General features: G+C 40.6%; 1 protein-coding gene across 3 annotated transcripts in view; it reads right to left on the reverse strand.

The window, feature by feature from the left end:
* The window catches only part of LOC143131548 (arachidonate 12-lipoxygenase, 12R-type-like), a 54812-nt gene that overhangs the window by 16241 nt on the left and 16673 nt on the right, over positions 1–21898 (reverse strand). For all 3 annotated transcript variants that reach the window (XM_076291204.1, XM_076291197.1, XM_076291190.1), the window contains 2 exons: positions 21368–21454; positions 21017–21186 (listed from right to left, as the gene is read on the reverse strand). In XM_076291204.1, the coding sequence (XP_076147319.1) occupies positions 21017–21186; positions 21368–21454 (257 nt within the window). The remainder of the gene's footprint in view (positions 1–21016; positions 21187–21367; positions 21455–21898) is intronic.

Consider the following 21898-nt stretch of genomic DNA (forward strand, 5'->3'; position numbering starts at 1 on the left):
TGTTTTGGATACTTGAAGATGAGTCTTGAAAAAATATTTTCACTTGAGTCAGTGCATTTCACGTGGACAGCCGGATGCCACCTGCACTTAAGTTGGAGTTTGCCTCGACTGGAAACCACAAAGCTGGATAAACTGAGGTAATATTGTTTTTACATCGGTTCTAGTTATGGTTTATCTTAATTTGAAGTCCTTAAATCATGTTATTTGACAGTAATATGCTTTCTCATCAGCGTCAACATTATGGCTTAGCGGGGGGCTAGTGCATCGTCACGTAACTTTAGCTAACTGTATAATTCTGAACTGCTTGCAATATTATCGTTTGCTTTTGATGTCAGTTATTTTCATTTGACAGTTTCATTTAAAAACCTGTTAGTATATAACCTGTAGGTAAGTTTGTTATCTAGTACCAATTTGCTTGTTAGGTAAGCCTTATATTGGCAAGACAGTATAGCAAACCAAAGCTGAATAAATCAATGGGCGCCGCGTTTCTAAGTTGCGTTCTCTTACATGAAATAAGTTGAGCGATATTTTTACTCCTCTCAATATGTAACGTTAGTTGTAGAAAATAAGATGTAAAATCACATATTCTGTCAGAAATGTAATTAACTTATTGCCTTTTCCTCCGGTTGTTATCTGTAGTGCAGTCTGTAGTGAACTATTTTAGCTTGCTAACTTCTAAATGACAAACATCAGACGTGCTTGTCTCAACATTTTCTAAGATGGCATGACTTGAAATAGATGAAGCACAACTCCTCAATATTTAGTTATAGAAAACATGATGTGAAATCACATATTCTGTCAGAAATGTCATTATTGCATTTCAGCAGTTTGTTACTAGGTGAAATGTAATCTGTCTTTATCTTGATGCCAGCCAGGCAATCAGATTTAGGGTAGCTAAACCCATGTGTAATACAATGACTTTTCATAGGCCTACTTAGAAATATTTCGAGTATATTCTGGGGATGCTTCAATAGTTTAGGCTACCTCTTCTTTTGTGTGCATACATGCACAAATCTGTAGTTTTGTCATTTTATTTTTTACATTAATAAAAGGTATTTGTATGATTTCGCTCTTGTTTCAGATGGAGGATGACAAGACCTACACAGACCTTCTCGCAAGCCTGAAGAGGTAGCTGACTGCTCATGAGCTTGCGCTCACAATGCTGAAGACCATGAGGGGATGGAGGAAGAAGGTATAGATTTATGTGCCATGCGTAGGATGGTGCAGACTAAAAAACTGTGTGAAATAGACTTGTTATGTTCTTTTTTACTCACATTGTTGTCCCAGGCATATGTGGTTTTACCGGAGGGAATGGGAGCTTGTGCTTAGTAGGCCATCATATGCAAACAGTGCAGGGGCATGGGACAAAGACCCCAGAAGAGTTTCACAGGTTTCTGGGATTGATCATTTACATGGGGTTCACTTCCCTCCCTAATATCCATTGCTACTGGGGAACCAAGTCTTGGCAGGGATCAGGGGACATTGACCAAATGATGAATACATATTGTGTACTCCAAAAAACGCAGAATACCAGAAAGCACTTTTTCTCCATTGACATTGCCGTTGTCAGTAGCTTCTTGTTATTTCAAGTTTGACAATGCAATGCAGAATCTGGTGTTGAACCTAGGTTTGGTAGCTACAACCAGAAAGAATTTGGAGGAAATCTATCACAACAGCTGGTAGGCATTTCCGTTGAAATTTCAGCCTCACCTTCAGCTGCTCCAACTACTACTCTGTCGTCTTCCCATCAAGTACATATTCCTGTACAGCAGGAGCTTGTTATAAAACAACGTACATAATAAAACTAAAGTAGCTTGTATGGCCCTGGAGTGTAACGGTAGGCAAATTTGTTTTATTTATAAACAAATTGCTGTCAGATTTGGCATTCTGCAAAAAGGGATGCGTTTAGTAATGAGTCATAGCTCTTCTGTGTTCAACCTTCAGGTTCCCCACCCCACCTTTCCCTATCCTCCTCTGTAAGTGTGTGTGTGTGTGGTTATGAGTTTGTGTGTATATGTGTGTATGTGTTTATTCTCCACAGGCTTGTTCTAAGTATGTAATCCACTTTCAAATGTTTAGAACACATTGAGTTTTGAGTGATGTTGATTGTATTCCTAGCTTTTCATGAATAATAATACATTTTATATATGTATATAATTTTCATATTATACTGATTTATATAAGGAAGTTGTATTTGTTGAATCAAATGTATTTTATGTCTCTTTTCCGAAATGGTCTTCAATGAATACAGTATACTTACTTCCTGTATTACTGGTAAGGTACAGTATGTTTTTTTTAAATGTCATTCTTATTGACTGTAGCATTTGCTTAAATACAAATAAATGGTTTATTCTTATAGACCAAATACATCTAAACCATTGTTTCTGACTTGATTATTAGTTTTTATGCATACTTTTATGTTGTTGGTGAGAAAGTGAATGTGAATTCTGTCAACATTCTAAATCCCGTTTCCTGCATTTTTTTACACTGATCACTAAAAATATCATAACTTTTGAAAGGTTAATGATATTCCAATACAGTTTTTTGTGTTAAATAGCCCACAACTTGCTGAACATTTCATACACTCTATATTTTTCTCTATCTTGTAGAGAAATATGATGAAAATTCATTTTTATGTGAATGAAATTAAATTTTGACAAATTCCGGATATACATTTGGAGAGGATTTTCAAATACTGTTCATTACTATATCAACATTACCATATGTATTTTACATAATTTCATAGAACTGATCCTTCTGATTACAATGGTATGTATATCCCATTGATGGTATGTATTATACTCAAGAAATAAGGTTTTTTGTGTGAGGAGGTCATCCAGCACCAAAAATGGAATGTTCGGCACGGGCACGAAAGGGTTAATGAAGATATCCAGGGGTCTTTATGCCTCGACTAAGTTTATGTTGCCTATAAACAACAATTCATGTTCATAGAAACAACAAGGTCAATAAGACATGATATATTTCATACCTGTGTTGCAGCATGTAGCCTAGCTGTCTAGCTAGGTTTACAATGCAATCCAATGTCCTAAAATACTAGCATTTCGCCTGTCAGCTAGCTAAAAAGATCGAGTGCTTAAACTAACATATATAGTGGTCTATTTACTGGTGTATGTGCTCTGACTAAGTTCGTGTGGCATATAAACCACAATTCGTGTTGATACAAGTGCCAATGTTCGTGTAGAAACATTTTAATCACATACAAATGTTTGTGTTACAGCTCAGGTAGTCTCCGCCATCTTGGTCAGACTTTTTTGTAACTCCCGCCTCCAAACACAAAGACGCGTACCTGATTGGTTCTCGATTGGTCCTCATTTAAATAAAGTTAAACTTTGGCCAACTTTGTTTCGCCTGCCTCGGCGATTCGCTTTCATTTCGCCCAACTAGGGTGAATTTCGTCTCCATTCAACCTCAATGAGAGCGACGCGAAATTTCGTTGTGTGGAAACACACCGTAATAACTAGTTTACCAACTTGTAACTATGACAACTACATAAACAAATCCCTTAACAACACGAGACTCCCATACAATTAAAACTTACAGCAAGTGCGGACGCAGCTCCAGAAAAAAACCAGTTGAGTTCAGTAAAGCTAACGTTAACAATCTACTTAGTCCAGCTACACTTAAAAACACCACCCCCTCTAAAAACTCACGACACCAAGGCCAGTCTAAGCGCAATTAAACAGACAGCCGTAATGAAAACAATATCAACTACCACTACGGCTAATAGTTGTGTAACGTCGGCGCAAAAAGACAGTGTTCGCGTTCTCCCGCGCAGGGGATCCTGGGATACGAGAGCGAACATTTGGGGGGTTTATGTCGTTATTCTCCTTAGTTATAAGTGTAATGTTAGCGTCTTTATTGTGACATGTTTCCCTTTTAGTTCTCCCTCGTGTGTGATCCTTTTTGTGTGGGAGGCTGCGTCCTCCCCTGTATGTGTAGTGTGTGTGCGTGCTTGACCTGCCCTGTTTGCATTGTGTTCTGTGTCTTGGTCTATCTGTGTCCCGGCTCTCGTTCCCAGTGAATAAACCTTTTGATTGGACAACTGTGTGGTTAGCTATCAAATCGTTACAGTATTTATGTAATGTTCGTAATTTTATGTAATGTTCTGTTAATATTTTGTATTTATTTTTCTAGTTAAATGTAATCACTCTTTATTCATGTTATTTTCGATCGTTTTTGTGTTATTCTTAGTCCTTTTTTCTGTTTAACAAACTCGGCTGACACCATCAACGTCAAGTTAACGTTAACCAGCTTCCATTGGGCTAATGAGCGCCTTGGCTAGCCTGCCTTATGTCTCTGAAGTCCCTCATGCATCCGTGACGATGCACATCCAATGTCTGGACGGAGGGATTGCTCAGCAAGGGGGCCTAACGTCAATCTGCAAGAGATCTGCAGCTGCCACGACCACCGAGCTGCGGCTGACTTGCGAGCTGCCATGCTAGCATCTACCGGTGCCTGGAGTCTGGATTGAGTGCTAAGAAACTCTGATGACAGCGTCAACCATGAAACAACAAACGGTCACTGTCTAGGACCACCGAGCTGATAATCAGCAGGGTCGCCCATCACAAATTCGGACTGTCTTGTCCTCCCAGTGCTCTCCAGACTGCCAGTGAATTCTCCGGGTTGGTCAGTTATAAAGAACTTTGTTGGTGTTGCATCGTGAAGACACAGCTGTGCGCAGTTTTCACGCGGGTCATCTTTGCCCTTGGACATTTTCAGCCGGTTGGAAATTGGACTTTTTATATATATATATTTTTAATTTTTATTTATTTTATTTATTAATTTGTTTGTTGTATGTCTTGTATGTCTTGGTGTCACGGGTACGCTGGCGACTACGCCGCTCCGTCCGGCATCTCATCTTTTGTGTTTGTTATTTCTTAAATGTAGCAGCTATGTCTTGGCGTCACGGGTACGCTGGCGACTACGCCGCTCCGTCCGGCATCTATTGTCTTTGTTAGTCTGTGTCAATGACAATGTCTTATATGTGGAGCGCTTTGGGTTGCACTCTGTGCATGTTAAATGCGCTATACAAATAAATCTGACTTGACTTGACTTAATCTTTCTGTAACAAATTCGAAAAGAGGTTGGAATTTTAATAGCCACTGAGGGACTAGCTAACAAGCAAACGTAGCTGGTTAACATTAGTTAGCCAGGACTCTACTGTTCTAAGCGATCTAGTGTGGTGCCAATGCTTGTCTGGCACAAAGGGATCTGTTGACTGACTAATTAAAGCAACTAATTGACGTTTGATTGAACTGAATTCTATTTCCCTTTTAATTTCGGTTATACATATATTTTGCTAGTAGCTAACGTTAGCTGAGACCACCAGGGCATTCTTTTAGGCATTTGTAGCATACACGTGGTGTAGGGTAACTGTTGGTTGACGTTAGGTGCATTGTCCATTCTCTGTAACGGTATGGCACTTATATTAGTTAAGTGTCTGTTGGTTTTATTTGGGTTATTTAGCGATTGTGTTAAGATATTTGAACACATAAACATTTCTGTTTGTCTGCGGTTAAAACATTTGGTAGCCTACATGGTAAATGATGTCAGAATGAATGTTGGAAGTCCATTGCTAGTTAGTTGATATACTGTACTGCTGAGAGTCAATTGTGGTTCTTGTGTTAATATAATCATGGATTTTGTTTGTTTTAACAGGGTTGGCAAAATGCTCATCAAGGTCCAGTAAGTTACCCTGGACTAAAAAAGTGCCTCAAACGGCAGCCTGGTTTTTCTTATGAAAGTTTCATTGAAAAAGGTGAGATTTTATGTGAGCTTAGCTAGTGTTCATGCGCATGTACAAATAGAATTTGAATTAAATACATTTGAAATCAATGTTTGCATACATCTGATATCAGATCACTTGGCCAGTGGGTAAGGTAAAAAAAACGATTTTGTTACCCTTTAGTTGAATTAAATTAACTAAATTGTCTTAAACTCTTAAAGCAACCCTTTAAGATTCCAATTTTGTGTTTTTGCCGAATTTGTGCCAGCAGGTTCTTCTATTCTAAATTCTTCACTTTTCTGAAGTGATATGGAAAGGTCCTTCAAACAAGGCACATCAATGTCCTGGTGCAGAAAGAGAGAACACATCTGCCATGCAGAAAAGGCTGTAGAAAAGGCCAAATGGGTGAGCATTTAAAATTAAAATCTCACTAGGAGAAATCCTTGTCTGTCTGTTCCCCAAATGCGGAAGCCTGGCTTCGTGTTACGGTAGTGTCAAATCAACGGGCACGTTAAATCTTGCAGCACTACACAGATCTGGCTGAGGCATGTGTTTTAGATTCAGCCAGATCTGCTTGCAGATCCAGTGCTGCAAGATCGAACGTGCCCGCTCATTTGACGTTAACGGAACACGAATCTAGGCAATTTGCTTCCTTCAGATACAGGTCTTGATAAAACCTCCCTATACACTTTCAAAAGTGTATAATACTTTAGTTTGACTGTAGAGACTCTCACCACACTACCAAGTATAATTATAGCGTTTGTTTTTTCAACATGCTTGCTGCCCCCTTAGCTTTCACTGTAAGCCCATTCAGTGTTAATGCAAAAAACTTTCTTGCTCAAAACTCCACCAATTAACGCAATTTTGCTACCATACTACCATAAATAGACCCTAGGTTGTTTGTACTCTTGAGTTACACTTTAATACCTCTCCTGTGTTTTTAGAGGGTGAAGGTAAGTTTTCTCTTTACAAGTGTATCACCGTTATTGTTTCTCTTTTACCCATAGATGGTCCAGGAGGTTCTGGAGAAGAGTTCAGGGGGAGAGAAAGCAATGGAGGAGTACAGTAGATCGAGCACCTTGACACACTGCACAAGACGGCATCATATCCGTATGTTTTGTTTTGTAATGTGAAAAAACAAAGTATAAACATTATTGTGCACATATAGCCTCTCACACAACTTGCCTGCATCGTGACAAGAAAAACCTACATTTGGTAGTAGAATTGTTGTGTAAAAACAATTTTGAACTGATGTTTGTCCTTCTTTACACTTCTCTCATCCAGTGGCGGAGCTAGGGGGTGGCTTAGGGGGCTTAAGCCCCGAATCTTTTTTCAAAAGCCCCGAATCTTTTTTTAGTTTTAAATTCCCGACAACTCTTATTTCCAATATAACTTCCTCTCGGTTTCTCTATAAATGTCACAAAATGCTCTATTACTGAAGAAATATATCCCTTATTTTCAAAGCCCAATATTGAAAAATAATTTGACTTGCTACACGATCTATGCCAGGTCTCTGGGCTATCCGCTATGGTGATTTCAATGGTTAGATTGATTTGTTTAGATCCAGTGAAAATGCTGCCTTGACAACGCTACGTCATGGCTTCGGTGTTCCAAAAAGCCTGTCAGAAGTCTGTCACTTTTACAGTCTGTGATAAAACACTTTGTGTACATGTTGTTGAAACGTTATGGATATTAGGCTTAGAACGTTTTTCAAAAGACCACCCAGCTCCGTTCAAGCAACAGCATCGCCCAGTGAACTGACGGATGGTGTTGTTTCAGGTTGGTGATTTCACGTTAAGAGCTTTCAGTCAGTTAGGCAGGCTAACGTTAGGCTACTTGGCTAGCTCCCTAAATGCTTAAAGGTCCAGTATGTAGGAAATAATGGAAAATCAACTGTAACCATTCCAAAAATGATCACCATATGTTGTCAGAGAGTAAGGAAACACGATGAATTGAAATAATGGCTTATTTGACAACACTACTCTAACCCGTAAAACCCCTAAAACCCATGAAAAAAAATGAGTTACGGGGCGGAATCTCTTGGAATTTTCGTTTATGTTTTGAACGATTAATTCTAGAATAGTGTATTAATAATGGGCTAGCGCGTCCTCCTATTTGGGTTGCCAAATTAGCAAAGGCCAACTGCTGTCAGTTGTAGTTATGAACGCCTACGAGAGGCAGGTACATTTCCAAAATTAAAACAAGAAACAAATTAAGTGGACATCGGAGGAGCTTCCTGAGATGGTGACGTCTTCGTCAAATGAAGAATATCAAGTCTGACGCAGAGCTGGCCATATTTCTCCACAACAGGTAGCCTAGGCTAAACTTTATCTGCATCGCTAACTTCAGCTAAATGTTCAGCTATGTTACGTTGGTTAGAGGTATTTTTTGTTTTCACTGTTTCCGTAATGTGTAGCTGGGTCATGGTTGGAGAAACGTTTAAGCAGCTGCAGGTCAACTAACGTTAGCTAAGTCTTCATTACATCTGGCAACCCAGAAGAGGCTCGCGTCTGGTAGTCTTGAGAACGTTCACCAGTGGAGATGTGTTGCATACACAATAAACATGCATAAGACACAGGCTTAAAATGACGTCTCCAACCTACTTACAGAGTTTTAAACTGAACAATCTTTCCTACTTATCCCTATGCAATACCGGTACACTGTGTACAGGCAGGCTATACGCTGGGCTTATGGGGTTTTAGGCAGGAGTATAAGGAAGCCTCTACCCTCTTGTGTGGTTTCACCATCAGACAACAATTCCAAAGTGGTGACCAGACCTATCAGGGCTTTCAATGGCCTCGTTTAGATGAAAATGAATAAAAAGATTTGTTATGCTTATTCTGTTGTGATCGCTCCATTGCCCTTAAAATGTTAGAAAGTACACAGAACACATGAATTTTGATTAAAAAAAAAACTGTTTATTGGCATTGCTTGTAATGGTTACTGAACATTTAAACATTTACTGAACAAGGACAAAGACACAGGTTGGAAGTAAACAAATCTCTATAAAAAAAAAATGGTTAGGCACAAAACATACAAGGATACAAGGAAGTTTATTGTCACATGCATATAGTTACTGGAAGTAAGAAATGGGGGGGGGGGGGGTAAAAAGTGCAGTAGAAGAGGGGTTTAGTAGATTAAGTGGCAAGGGCTGCATAAGAAAGGTGGGGGAGGATTGGGGGCACCAAGGAGCACCCATAAGCAACAGGGGCAAGGGAAAACTCCCTTACCAAGAAAGAAACCTTGGGCAGATCCACGGCTCAAGGGGCTAACCCAACTGCCAGGGGTCTTGGTGTGTGTGTTGGGGGGATGACAGGGGAGATGGGATAGTGTACTGTGTATGTGGGGAGAGGGCAGTGTGCAATATGTGTGTTGGAGAAGCTTCCTCATGAGACAATGTGCTGTGTATGGGGGGGGGGGGGGGGGAGTGGAGCAGTGACTGTGTGTGTGTGTGTGTAGTGTGTGTGTGGGTAGGTGGGGGCAGTGTGCTGTAAGTATGTAGAGGATGTGTGTTGGAGAAGATCCTGAAGACAATGTGGTGTGTATGTAGGGAGGGGGGAGGGGGGGGGGGCAGTGTGCAGCAAGCATGTAGAGGAGGCTTACTGTAGCAAGCAGTGTGCTGTATGTATGTGAGGTGATGACAGTGATGATGTAAGTGTGTGTGTTTTTTGTGTGTGTGTTGGGGATGGGGGTGGGGTGGGGGGGGTACACATACAAGGAACACTGATGAAGGGCTAGACGCGAAACGTTTGCACCTTGTTTCTTTGGCCTGCAATAGTGTGGTCTTACCTGAGGGTCAGCTGATGGTTTTTTTCTCACACACAAACCCATGATATTTCATGCATGCATACATGCAGTGATACATGCAAAAGCACATCAAGCAGACACACAGTGAGCCCAGACAACACCGCACACAGAGGTTGACAAGGCACAGGTAAAATGATTGGTAAATTATTTTGAATTACATACAAGAAATGTCATGCAAATAACAAAAAAGAAAATCCAAGCACACAGACAGAGGAGCAGACATGCAGCACCCCTTGAATGGGGTACAGCGACAATTATTACCACTTACATAACCAATACAGTATAACACTCAAATATGATGACATCACAAACCAACAGACTAAAGCCAGCCTGGTACACCTGTGTCCCAGCATCAGAAGTGGAGGTGGGCAAGGGCTGATCCCCAGTATCACACTGTCCATGGTCTCCTGCTGTGAGGCATCTGTCAACATCTTGTGAAAACAAATATAAAAAAGGTCAGCGAAGAGGTTACACAAGAGAAAAAAGATTACAGTACAATGGACCCTGATATGCGCTACTCGATGTATTAAAAAATACATGAAAGACATTCAGAACATATTTGATGATGTTGAAGGTTACTGTTAAATGTTTACATCAATACTAGTGGTAATAAATGTCTAGAGTGCATGTGGTGCATAAACTCTATGAGGTAGTGCATTTACTGTATTGGGAGGTAGCTAAACTCTGAAGTGAGAAGTGGATAAACTCTGTTTCTGAAATGTCAGAGGTGGGTAAACTGTGTTTACTTGCGTTAGCCTCCACTACAGCCCTGGTGACACGGTCATGGCCAAATATATGTGAAAGAGAACCGTAGCAGTCTAACACAAAACGCAAACACACTGTTTAGTTGTGAAGGCTGCTTGATGATCACCACCACTGATCCCAACGCTAGCCATGATGCTTTCATGACGATATGGACATTTACTTCAGCGCAATTTTGTTTTGGCTCATATTCGTGAATCACGAAATATCCTCTAATGTCAGACTGATCATGATTGTAGTGGAGGCTGTGTCAAAGGGAACACGGTATGCAAAATACACACAGAGCTAGCTAACGCGCAGCTTGTAAACATTAGCATGATGCTTACCGTGGCAATATCTCGCTTGCGGCAGACGGTGTCTCTGGACCTCGGGACAGGGCAGGCAGAGAGGTTTGCATGCACAGACGGCAAAGCGGTAGGAATTAACTTCGCCATCCTCTCACTCTTTAAACCAAGTGAGACCATCTTGGCATCCCCTGAGTGGTTAATCCACCTCCTTGAAATGCACGCTGCATATTCTCGAGAAGGCGGTGACGGAGCTAGCTGAAAAATCTGCCCACCTAACCTTGACAAATTGCACCTAGCTTCGGAAGATCCCTTTGTCCTTGGGGAAGCAATGGACCCTAAGTCCAGTTTTGCTGGAGTTCTTGCACCTGGCACAAACACAGTAGTAAACCATTTTATCTATTTATTTATATATCTACTCTCTCCCTCTCTCCATCAGCTATCTATGTTATGTTATGCTATCTCTCACTATCTATCTATGCTATCTCTCTCTCACTATCTATCTATCTATCTATCTATCTATCTATCTATCTATCTCTATATATCTATCTATCTAGGCTATCTCTATCTTTATATTTACTTATATATCTGACACTATTACTCTCTCACTAGCTGCTACTCTCACTAATCGTCGTCTCTCTCAATGGTATCAAGGCGGCCTTTCCTATGTCGTCCCAAAACGAGTACCTCATGTGACGTCATGGAATGCATTATGGGAGAAATAAGAATCTTCGCAAACCTGTTGCTAACCGTTAAATATCACCTACTTTTCCTTATTATATTTCTTTTTTTGTGATACTTTACAACATCAAATACAATTTATAATTGTTTAAATGTTTATTACCAACTAGAAAATTGCCAGAAAAGACAAAAAAAAAAAAAACTGCACCACAGGCTTTAACGTTAACGTTAAATGTCCTCATTCGTCGGCGGAAAATTCAGTACTCTCATAGGTTAGCTAAGCCTAAGAAATTCCAGCTCCCAAAACAAAGTGATCCTCGTCTTGTAATAAATTAGGCTACACTGTTTTGAAATGTCAGAAAAACCCATTAACAGTTATCTGCCCATGTCAACTTTTCAACTTTTCTGTTAGCCTACCTTAAAACCTTGTTGATATCCTATCCACCACCACAGATCTTATAATCCAAGAGTCCACATAAATATAAAAGTCATGTTATGTTGTTTTGGCTGCCCGACTAATTATTAACTAAAAAAAAAAACATTACAATGATATATTGAGAGGAAAGGGCCCTTTCCATAAGTGTGTTAATCAAGCACCATGCAGTCTGCATTCATAATCTAGGTGCTTGATTTTATGCACCTGTGTAAAGGGACCTGATGAAACCTATGAATAATCTTGCTAAATTACAAAATTAATATAATTTAGAAACGCCTATGTCAAGATGATAATGCATTCCTTCTAAAATACCCTTGTGTCATGGTGACTGGCCATACTGTAATTATATCATAATACTATGTATATTATAGTATAAGATATTCTATATATTTGTCACACAGATGAGATCAGGGAAGAGGAAGAAGGAGCTGTTAGCTTCCCTAAGCTACAGGTAGGCTTATAAGGTAGGCCTATTTACAACATAAATTGTCAATAGGCTATGCTGGCGACACAAATAAAATCTCCTTTGGAAACCAATGGCTTACGCCTTACAGCATACATGGGCAACATACGGCCCGCGGGCCACATCCGGCCCGTGGGCTTTCCCTTACCGGCCCGCGTAAGGTCCGTGAAAGAACAGTAGGCTAGTCAAGAGCCTAGCATAGAGATAATGCACGCAAATCAATATCGTTGCTTTTATTTTGAAAGCGACTGCTATTTGTACGCCCATACATTTGTGCGTGGATGCATACGATGTAAACACCCTCACTGATGTGCTGGTGAATAGAATTTATGTTTCTGCGTCGACACAATGCAGTTGCCTTTAAGTCGGCGTAAACCTTTCAAAGTTTTGTGTCTCTTATGTCTGCGTCGCTCACCACCGCAAATGTTGTCAGAACGAACTCCTGCTATTTGTTGGTGATACGAAGTGTTAATTTCAAAACGTTACTGGCAGATAGACAGTTTACATTCGGATAACCCCGTCACTGTAACCAAAATATGTCTGAGTTTATTTGCAAAGCTTATGTTAGTGAACTAGTATGATGCTACTACCCACAGGTTGCTTGAAGCAGCCGGCTCAACACACAGGGCGAGTTGACCAATCACAGTTTTGTGCATAAAGTTAAAGCAAAAACATAGCCTACATTTTTAAAATAGTTTTCTTTGTGCATGTTGATAATGACAGCCTACTATTGTCTGCTCCACATTTTCATAGTCTAATTCGGCATAGAGTTAATTTAATGATGGTAATGATTTAATGATGAAATATTGCTGAGTGTTGATAAAATGGTGGCACAGGCCTATGGTTGTGTGAATCCTTCACATTTTCATGGCCTAGCCTAATTATATAGATATTGTAGTACTTTTTTATATCAGTCTTTGAAAACTGAAAAAAAAAATGTCAAAAAATCATTTTTGAGAATGAGGATTAAATACTGGACATAGAATAAATAGCCTATTGCTGTTTTTCCTTGGTCTCCCTCACATTTTCATCTGTTCTTACGAGTAGTAAACAAAACCATATGATTTACTTAATGTTATACAAGAACAGAATAGAATTGGACAGAATTGAGTTCAGACTTGAGTTCGGTATTTTGGGTCCGGCCCTCCTCAACAGTCCCAGTTTGTCATGTGGCCCCTTGGGGAAATTAGTTGCCCACCCCTGCCTTACAGTATCAAGCGGACTTAAACTGCCATACCGTGGCGAAAAGTTGTAGTAAAATTCACGCAGCTCCATGAGTCAAGGAAAGCGCGAATGAAGTAGCCACTTCTAAACGGGACCCACTACATGGTAGCTTAAGGTGTGTTGCTAAAGCAGCCATAATGAAATGAAGGTGTCATTGTTTGGATACTTCACACACACGGGCTTTTTAATTTCACAGACTACAACTACCAAGCTGGAATCAAAGCACATCGATTCCCCTCTCTCTCACACCCTGCACACACTTAAAGGAACACGCCACCCAATGTCAGTAGTAATATATGTTCTTACCTTAACTTTCACGAGTTGAGTCATACCTCTCCCGTGTCCGTACGTGCACTCAAACGCTCTGGTGCGCGGCTGGACTGTGTTAGCATGTTGCTATGCTAGCGGGCTTTGACGGCAACTAAGCGTAGAAGTAATCAAAAACATCCACGTTTTACCGACTTAAATACAGTTGCACGAGTAGTTGATAGAAATGCTACGGCCACGCAACGTGAAACGTGGCGATTTTCCAAGCGAATAAACCGGAGAACTACAATGTGTGGCGCAATAGCACTTGGGAGTACTTCGACCTAGCGTAGTAGTATTGTTAACACCTAATTGTAGATCCTATCCACCACAGAGTTTAGAATCCATGCTGGATCGACCCTCAGCCTCTCCCTCCCCTCTGAGCGAGAGAGAGGCACACACACTAGAGATGCGCTGATGGGCTATTATTTCAACCATAACTGCATAGCAAAACTTATCATCCATCAGCCATCCATCAACACCAAAGTTTTTTGACCAATTTTCGAAACGGCACCCGCCGACCATCCGCTGGTTGTTTTAATGTAGGCTATATGGGTGATACAGCGCTGCTGACGTGAGGCTAGAAAGCCCTTGGCTGTTCTAGGAAGACTGATCGATCCAATGCAGCAAATATATTAAAAGGCTAAAGTCGTACATTGGCTATGTTGTAGCCTATCCCCAGAATATCAGCAGCAAACTCAGTCTCTGTCTCGCAAAACAGTCTCCAAATAAAACGCACATCGGCCTGTTGCCTTTTCTGCCAGCTTGTGAAAATATATCGTCCAAAATGCTTGATTGCATTGCATTCTCCACATTTTTAGCTACATTTTCATGTACCACATCAGCATTTTTGTTCAGTGAATCTTTTGTAAATTGCTTTACAATTACCGTCGGGCCTATAGGCCTATTGCCTGGCTTGCCTCAGCTTCGGTCACGTCCTTTTACAATTTTATCATTGTAATAAAAAACGCAATTTGCCACATAATTTCAACATGCTCCTGGCCTACTAATTAATGCCTATTGTACTTTATTTTTTGCAAAAAGAAAGAAATCCTTGATAAAATAACAAGTCATTCACATTATAGGCTACTTCACACACTGTTATGTCAGGGTGACTGAAAGCCTGTTCTGAAGACTCCCATTCATTTTGACTGCACGAGCGCGTCTTTTTCAGACAGACAGCGCAATTCATTTTAAAGCAATTTACAAAAGATTCACTGAACAAAAATGCTGATGTGGTACATGAAAATGTAGCTAAAAATGTGGAGAATGCAATGCAATCAAGCATTTTGGACGATATATTTTCACAAGCTGGCAGAAAAGGCAACAGGCCGATGTGCGTTTTATTTGGAGACTGTTTTGCGAGACAGAGACTGAGTTTGCTGCTGATATTCTGGGGATAGGCTACAACATAGCCAATGTACGACTTTAGCCTTTTAATATATTTGCTGCATTGGATCAGTCTTCCTAGAACAGCCAAGGGCTTTCTAGCCTCACGTCAGCAGCGCTGTATCACCCATATAGCCTACATTAAAACAACCAGCGGATGGTCGGCGGGTGCCGTTTCGAAAATTGGTCAAAAAACTTTGGTGTTGATGGATGGCTGATGGATGATAAGTTTTGCTATGCAGTTATGGTTGAAATAATAGCCCATCAGCGCATCTCTAGTGTGTGTGCCTCTCTCTCGCTCAGAGGGGAGGGAGAGGCTGAGGGTCGATCCAGCATGGATTCTAAACTCTGTGGTGGATAGGATCTACAATTAGGTGTTAACAATACTACTACGCTAGGTCGAAGTACTCCCAAGTGCTATTGCGCCACACATTGTAGTTCTCCGGTTTATTCGCTTGGAAAATCGCCACGTTTCACGTTGCGTGGCCGTAGCATTTCTATCAACTACTCGTGCAACTGTATTTAAGTCGGTAAAACGTGGATGTTTTTGATTACTTCTACGCTTAGTTGCCGTCAAAGCCCGCTAGCATAGCAACATGCTAACACAGTCCAGCCGCGCACCAGAGCGTTTGAGTGCACGTACGGACACGGGAGAGGTATGACTCAACTCGTGAAAGTTAAGGTAAGAACATATATTACTACTGACATTGGGTGGCGTGTTCCTTTAAAACAAAATAAACAGGCGTCTCAGTCTCACGCATGTATAGGCAAAACTGTATCAGACCGGTGTAACGTTGGTAAATCTTCCATTGCAATGATTTTTGTAGCATGTGCAACAAATGACAGTCGAAAGATACAATTATAGTGCTGCTATCAATTTGCTTGGTATAACCGCATTTAAAGTTTTCTACAAATGCAATAAATCAAATTGGCCTCCATCACTCAACCAACGCTAACGGTAACACTAGGTCCTTATTGACATTATAAGATTAACGTAGGCCTACCTGCAGTAAAAACCAAGCATGTCCGATAAACATCCTCAGATTTATTTCAGCTTCAAGAAGAAATGGGAATTACATTTCATGTGAACATCATCCTATCCTTATTAGACGTTCTCTGCGGTAAACTAGTCCTTGTAGGAAGCGTCCATTGTTCCAACCCACTTTTAACTTCCAACAAAATTACGTCTCACTGCAACGATGCGCCATCTAGTGGACAAACGACAACTTATCGCCAATACTGGAAATGCAGCCATGATGATGATGATGAATATTTATTTTGGCTTTCTTTTAATGCTACTAAATTTGTAATTATGTATTGGCCGTTCTAATACCGATAGTATGTGGGTGCCTGTGTGTGTGTGCATGTGTATATGTGTGCACCGCCATCTACAGGCCAATGAGTGTACAGTCACTAAATGTACACCAAACCTAATTTTTTTTAGACCCCCCCATGGATGAAATTCTACGAAACTTGGCATACCCCCAGAGAATGCCAGGTCAATCATACACATAAAATTTGGTGCAGTTCTGAACATCTTAACTGAAGATAGGGGCGATTAAAGCAGAATAATATTGCATTTTCATTTTTTACCGGGGGGGTGCAAATCACAAATGAGTGATTATGGGCCAGATTGATGTGGGCCCTTGAGACCAACATACCATAAAAGATTCTTCATCCTCAGTGCCACGGTTCAGGTAGCAGGTAGCTTCGCTAGCGGCGGTCATAATAATAAACAATAATGTCATATCAAACAATAGCCTAATGAAAATAAACAAATACTATAATATACAAACCATAAGAAACGCTTAATTAACTAAGTACATGCTAAACAGATATGAACAGATATTGCCTCTTGAAAGACCCAAAACTATAATTTTACACAGTGTGCCAGTCAGATACCTTGAATCTGTTGAATGTTAGTTTCACATTTTTTAAGTCTCAATGTGTCCATTAGTTTACACAAAATTCACTAGAAGTCATTATTTAAGGGGTTATTTAAAAAAATTATTAAATGGGCTAAGCCCCGAATGTTTACAATGTCTGGATCAGCCCCTGCTCTCATCTTCTCAAAGGAACTCTGGATCTCATTCATGAGTCACCAGTCCGACCAAGGCCCCTTTGTCCCGGATTACTCAGTTTGGCTGAGCGGCCAGACCCCATACTGCTTTTTTGCGGAGAGTTATATCTCTGTCAGTGAATTTTAAATGCCCAAGCTATTGTTTTTTTTCTTCTTTTTTTTTCTCAACGTCAGGTTTAATTTACACTGAATAAATGCTGTTAAATGAAATACTGATTCTCTAATTGTGTATCACTGCTAAAATGCTATTACAACTCACAAAAGAGACATCAATATTAAATAATTTTATGTAAGAAATTATGAAAAAATTACCAGAAGAAACAAGAAAATATCCTTATCTAATTTGATAAATGCATATTTACATCAGTACATTTTGCGCAACTTTTTAAAGGACTCCTTAAAATTTGCACAAATAATTTAAGGTCATTTCCATAATGTATTTTCAATGGGTTTGACAAATGCTCATTTACATTAATACTTTTTGCACAATATTTTTAAGGACACATTGAAAATGTCCCAAATAATTTGAGGAAATGTCCATGATTTATATTGAATGGGTTACCTAAAACAATCAGGCTTATACATTTCCTTAAAAAAAAGTTTGGTAAAAATGTTACCACCTTTTTTTTATGGATTTCCACTGTATTACTTTTTAGAGTGCATCTTTGCCCATATAAGGAGATCTGGTATCTTGAGATTTTCCCTATGGGAAAATAACATGGGGATTTAGAATTATCACACCTGTTAAACTCTTGCAGGGACAACGAGATCGTAAATGCAAACGTTTTTGCTACCCCAGAGCTAACTTGCGATGCAACTTGCCATTAAGTTAGTTAGCAAGTTAGCTCTTGGGTAGCAAACGTCAAAGTGTGCCGCCTTCACATACCGGAGATCACAGTATCCACTCGAAGGCAGAGGACAAAAGTGTATTTAGGAAAACGTCTGCATTTCAGACTTTTTCGTCCCCGTGGGAGTTTAACTGTCAGTACTGAGGGACTCTGGCCGCCCTGCTGGAATGTTGTGTATTGTCTGACATCTTATGTTTTTAATGCCATGTGCCTTTGTTGTGGCCTGAATCCCACCTCCAACTTGCCACTCCCTGTTTTTTCCCGCCACTTTCTGCCCACACATGTGCTGTTCATCAGTCTGCTTATTATCTGTATTGATTTCTCCTGTCCCTTGTTTGTTCTCACCCAATGATCTGTCTCCTTTGTCTAGACCGCCTAGTATGTTAAGTTCAGTTTATTTTCTGTTCTTTGTCTGGTTGTAACTGATTTTGGTTAGGATAACTCTGTGTCTGTCAAAGTTGTATTTCTGGTCTTCTGTGGATACTCTGCCTTGATCTTTTGTGCTTTCCTGTTTTTGGATTCTCTGCCTGTTTTTGCCTGAACTTTTGTGTTTTTTCCTGTGTTTTGGGAACTCAGCCTGGATCTTTTGTGCTTTGCCCCTTTTGGAACTTTTCGTGTTTGGACTGTATCTCTTGTGCTTTGCTCTGTTGCTGTCTGGCTGCAACAATAAAACTGAACTACGCAAGTTTCTGGTCTGCATTTGGGTCCTTGTCAGCAAGTCCTAACATTAACAGGTGTGATAATTCCAAATCCCCATGTTATTTTCCCATAGGAAAAATCGCCAGATACCAGATCTCAAAGATGAGCTTTTTTGTAGGCGAACTTCAGAGGTCTATTGGAATTGAGAGTGGGTCAGGACAATTGGTTCGTTGACGTATGACTTCCAGCAGAGGCGTAACTAGCAGTGAAATTAAACTTTAAATTGGTGCATTAAACTCTTACCAAATCATTTCAGAAGTGCCGCAATCTTGTAAACGAGGGTTTTAAATGCAGTTGTATACTCAATTCCAAAGAAATACACGTCCATGCTACCCTAGAAATCCAGAGTTGTCGCGAGAGCACAATTTGAATTTGCTCAGCGAGTCACTCTGGCAATCAGTGATGATGCTCATTACTCATGCCAGGCCCTTGGAGCCGAGCTGCACCAATCATATCAGTGTATCTGATATAGGCAGGCCAGAGGTGAGCTAAACAGATGACAACAGCGTTCCAACGTTGAAGCCCCGAATCAGTCAGTAAACATTGGTCATAGTGTTATCCAATTGCATCAAGCTCCACAATCAGTCAGTAAATACTGGTCGTAGTGTTATCCAATTGCGTGCAGTGATATTTTCAAATGCATGCTTGGTGCCGCCCCTTGAGTTGGGCCATATTCATTACTCATAGCCAGACCCTAAAACTTTCTAGATTTGGGTCTGGATTTCCAGGCCATGTCCATGCCAGATTAGCGATTGTAATTTGCGTGCCCATGTTTTAGGGACATTGGAAATGGACTTCAATGGCCTCTTGGAAAGACAGACCTTCAAAAGCAAATCCCATATTTGCCAAAGGTTTGTCACCTGCATTGTATTGACCGCCCAGACTCGACCCGCTACGAAGTGATCCCAGTTGCTAGCATCACTTGCTGGTACGTCTTTTTAGGGCGTCAGGAGCGAGGTTTATACAACGTACATACTGCACAGCTGCGCTAACTGCTGGCTACCGATAGACTCTCATCCAGGTTACGGCACCAATGTAATTTAAGTTGTGTTGACTCACCCGGACTCAGCCCCGCAATTTACAGCACTTCATCGGATTGGGAGTTGAGAGTGCTTGTTAGAGAGCTTAAACCTCAGGGTGCTAGCATCACTTACTAACATGTCTCTTAAAGGTAAACTATGCAAGATTTTCACCTTAATATAACCTTTACGAAGCCAATTTGATACTAAACAAACTTGTGATAGGAGAATCGATCACCTAGCATAGCCATACAGCATAGCCTTAGCCATAGACAGTAAAGGATATGGACAGAGCCATCCCATAGACCTCGAACGAGACGGGTGAAGCAAATTTGAACACATTTCCTGTTGGTCGACATCACTTCTCGTGCATCCTCAGTCCAGGCGAGAGAGAAACGTGGGCCGTTAAGCAACGGACTGAAACACAGTAACTCGTCTGGTAGCTATGCTAAATTGATAATGTGCAGAGTGCTGCGAGATCGACGTAGTGCCAACCCATCAAAACAGCACTTTAATGTTATTTCCCCCTCAATACTTTCCTAAATGTCTTACCCTTGGACTTTCCCCCAGACTGCCTTCGAGTTTCTTATCCAGAGAATACAGTTACATTGCTCCTGTGTGACGCTAAGTCGCATGCTCATTACGTATGATTGCGTCATGATAGTATTGTTTTCGAAAAAGAAGTTTATTATGTAAGTGAGTTACGAGGTTGACGCCAATCACACAATGTTGTATTTCTCCGAAAATAGAAAAGGTTTATATAAAGCCTTAAAACCCTTTCGATGTAACGTTATTTGATGTCAAAGTGACGTCAAAATGAATGGGGTTCAATGGAATGCTAGCTGGAAGTGGTCAATGTCTAGCCTCAAAGCCGCCCATAGTGGCTACACTCTCCGAACGTTCACCTACCCCCTTGACCGTAACGAGTCACTAAGGAGAGAACCAGCCATGCAACTTCAAGAATAGTCGACCCAAAGACATCCCGCGAGAATCGTGGAACTTTCCCTTGTCAGTAGATATTGCTCTTTGGAGATATTGCTCTTTGGAGTTTTAGCCTGTTGTTAATCCTTCGCCTCCACAAAAAAGCATTTTCATTGTGTACAAGCATTTTCATTATGTACAAGGGCCAAGCCACGAGAAGTAGGCTATTTACAACAACAGAGTAAAATATAAATATATCGCAACTCTAGGGAGAGCTCTACAGTCACCAAAAATTCCTGAAACTGCATATACCTTTACTGCATAGTACCAGCTCGCAACCATTAAACATACTTGTGGAGGATGTTCCACAGTTTTATGCCGTCATCTCTGTAGTAGTAGTTGGGAACGTCCTCCAGGCCTCTCTCGGAGATGTTGTCAGGCAGACAGAGGGAACTGTAGGTCAGGGAGGCCGTTGCACGCCTCATCAACTTACTTAAGGCTGAACCACCAATGCCTGAATACTAGGATTGTATATTATGGTCACTAATAAAGCTGAATAATATAGTGATGCTCCAAATTAATTGCCACAAAACAACTAAATGTGTGAATATATAAAGGACTATCCACATCGATGGTGAAAATACATGGTAGGCCTGCATCTCTACAAACGAATACTATATTTTTACAGCGTTGTATGCTTACCAGTGTTATCGCTCCATCATCGGAAATCAGCTCATTCCGTGCCAGGATGTTGATCTGGAGTGTGTAACGAGTGTGGGGAATGAGGAGCTACAGTTAAAGAAAGAAAGTGAACAGCTGGTCATTACATAGTACATTGAGTGTCTATTTACACCCCTGGTACGAATAGCCTTGGCACAGCTGAGCTATTCACACCCTGTGACATAACAACAAAAACACGTTGCTCACGTGCACAAAAAACATGGGGACATTCGTTTTTTCGTCAGCAGAAAGTGAAGAATTCTGAAAGGGTTCGGCACTAATATCTGTTCAGATTAAGTTTTAGATTGAAAAATTGTGTTTTATTTTCATAATCTTGGTTCAGTGAACACATACAACCGTCAGTTTGTTAGTTAACAGAAATTTCGTGAATATGATGTTCAGGCCTAGAAACTGAAAGCTTACCTGCAAACACCATTTACTTGTGGAAAAAGTTGTGCAGTGGTCATGGACATGGGTTAACACGTGGGAGACCAGGGTTTGATTCTCATGTGA

Source organism: Alosa pseudoharengus, unplaced genomic scaffold (assembly GCF_046254945.1).
Source record: "Alosa pseudoharengus isolate Yale_2024_CS ecotype anadromous, Long Island Sound unplaced genomic scaffold, YU_APseudo_1.1 YU_APseudo_1.1_scf_1, whole genome shotgun sequence".
In the NCBI taxonomy this organism is placed as follows: Eukaryota; Metazoa; Chordata; class Actinopteri; order Clupeiformes; family Clupeidae; genus Alosa; species Alosa pseudoharengus.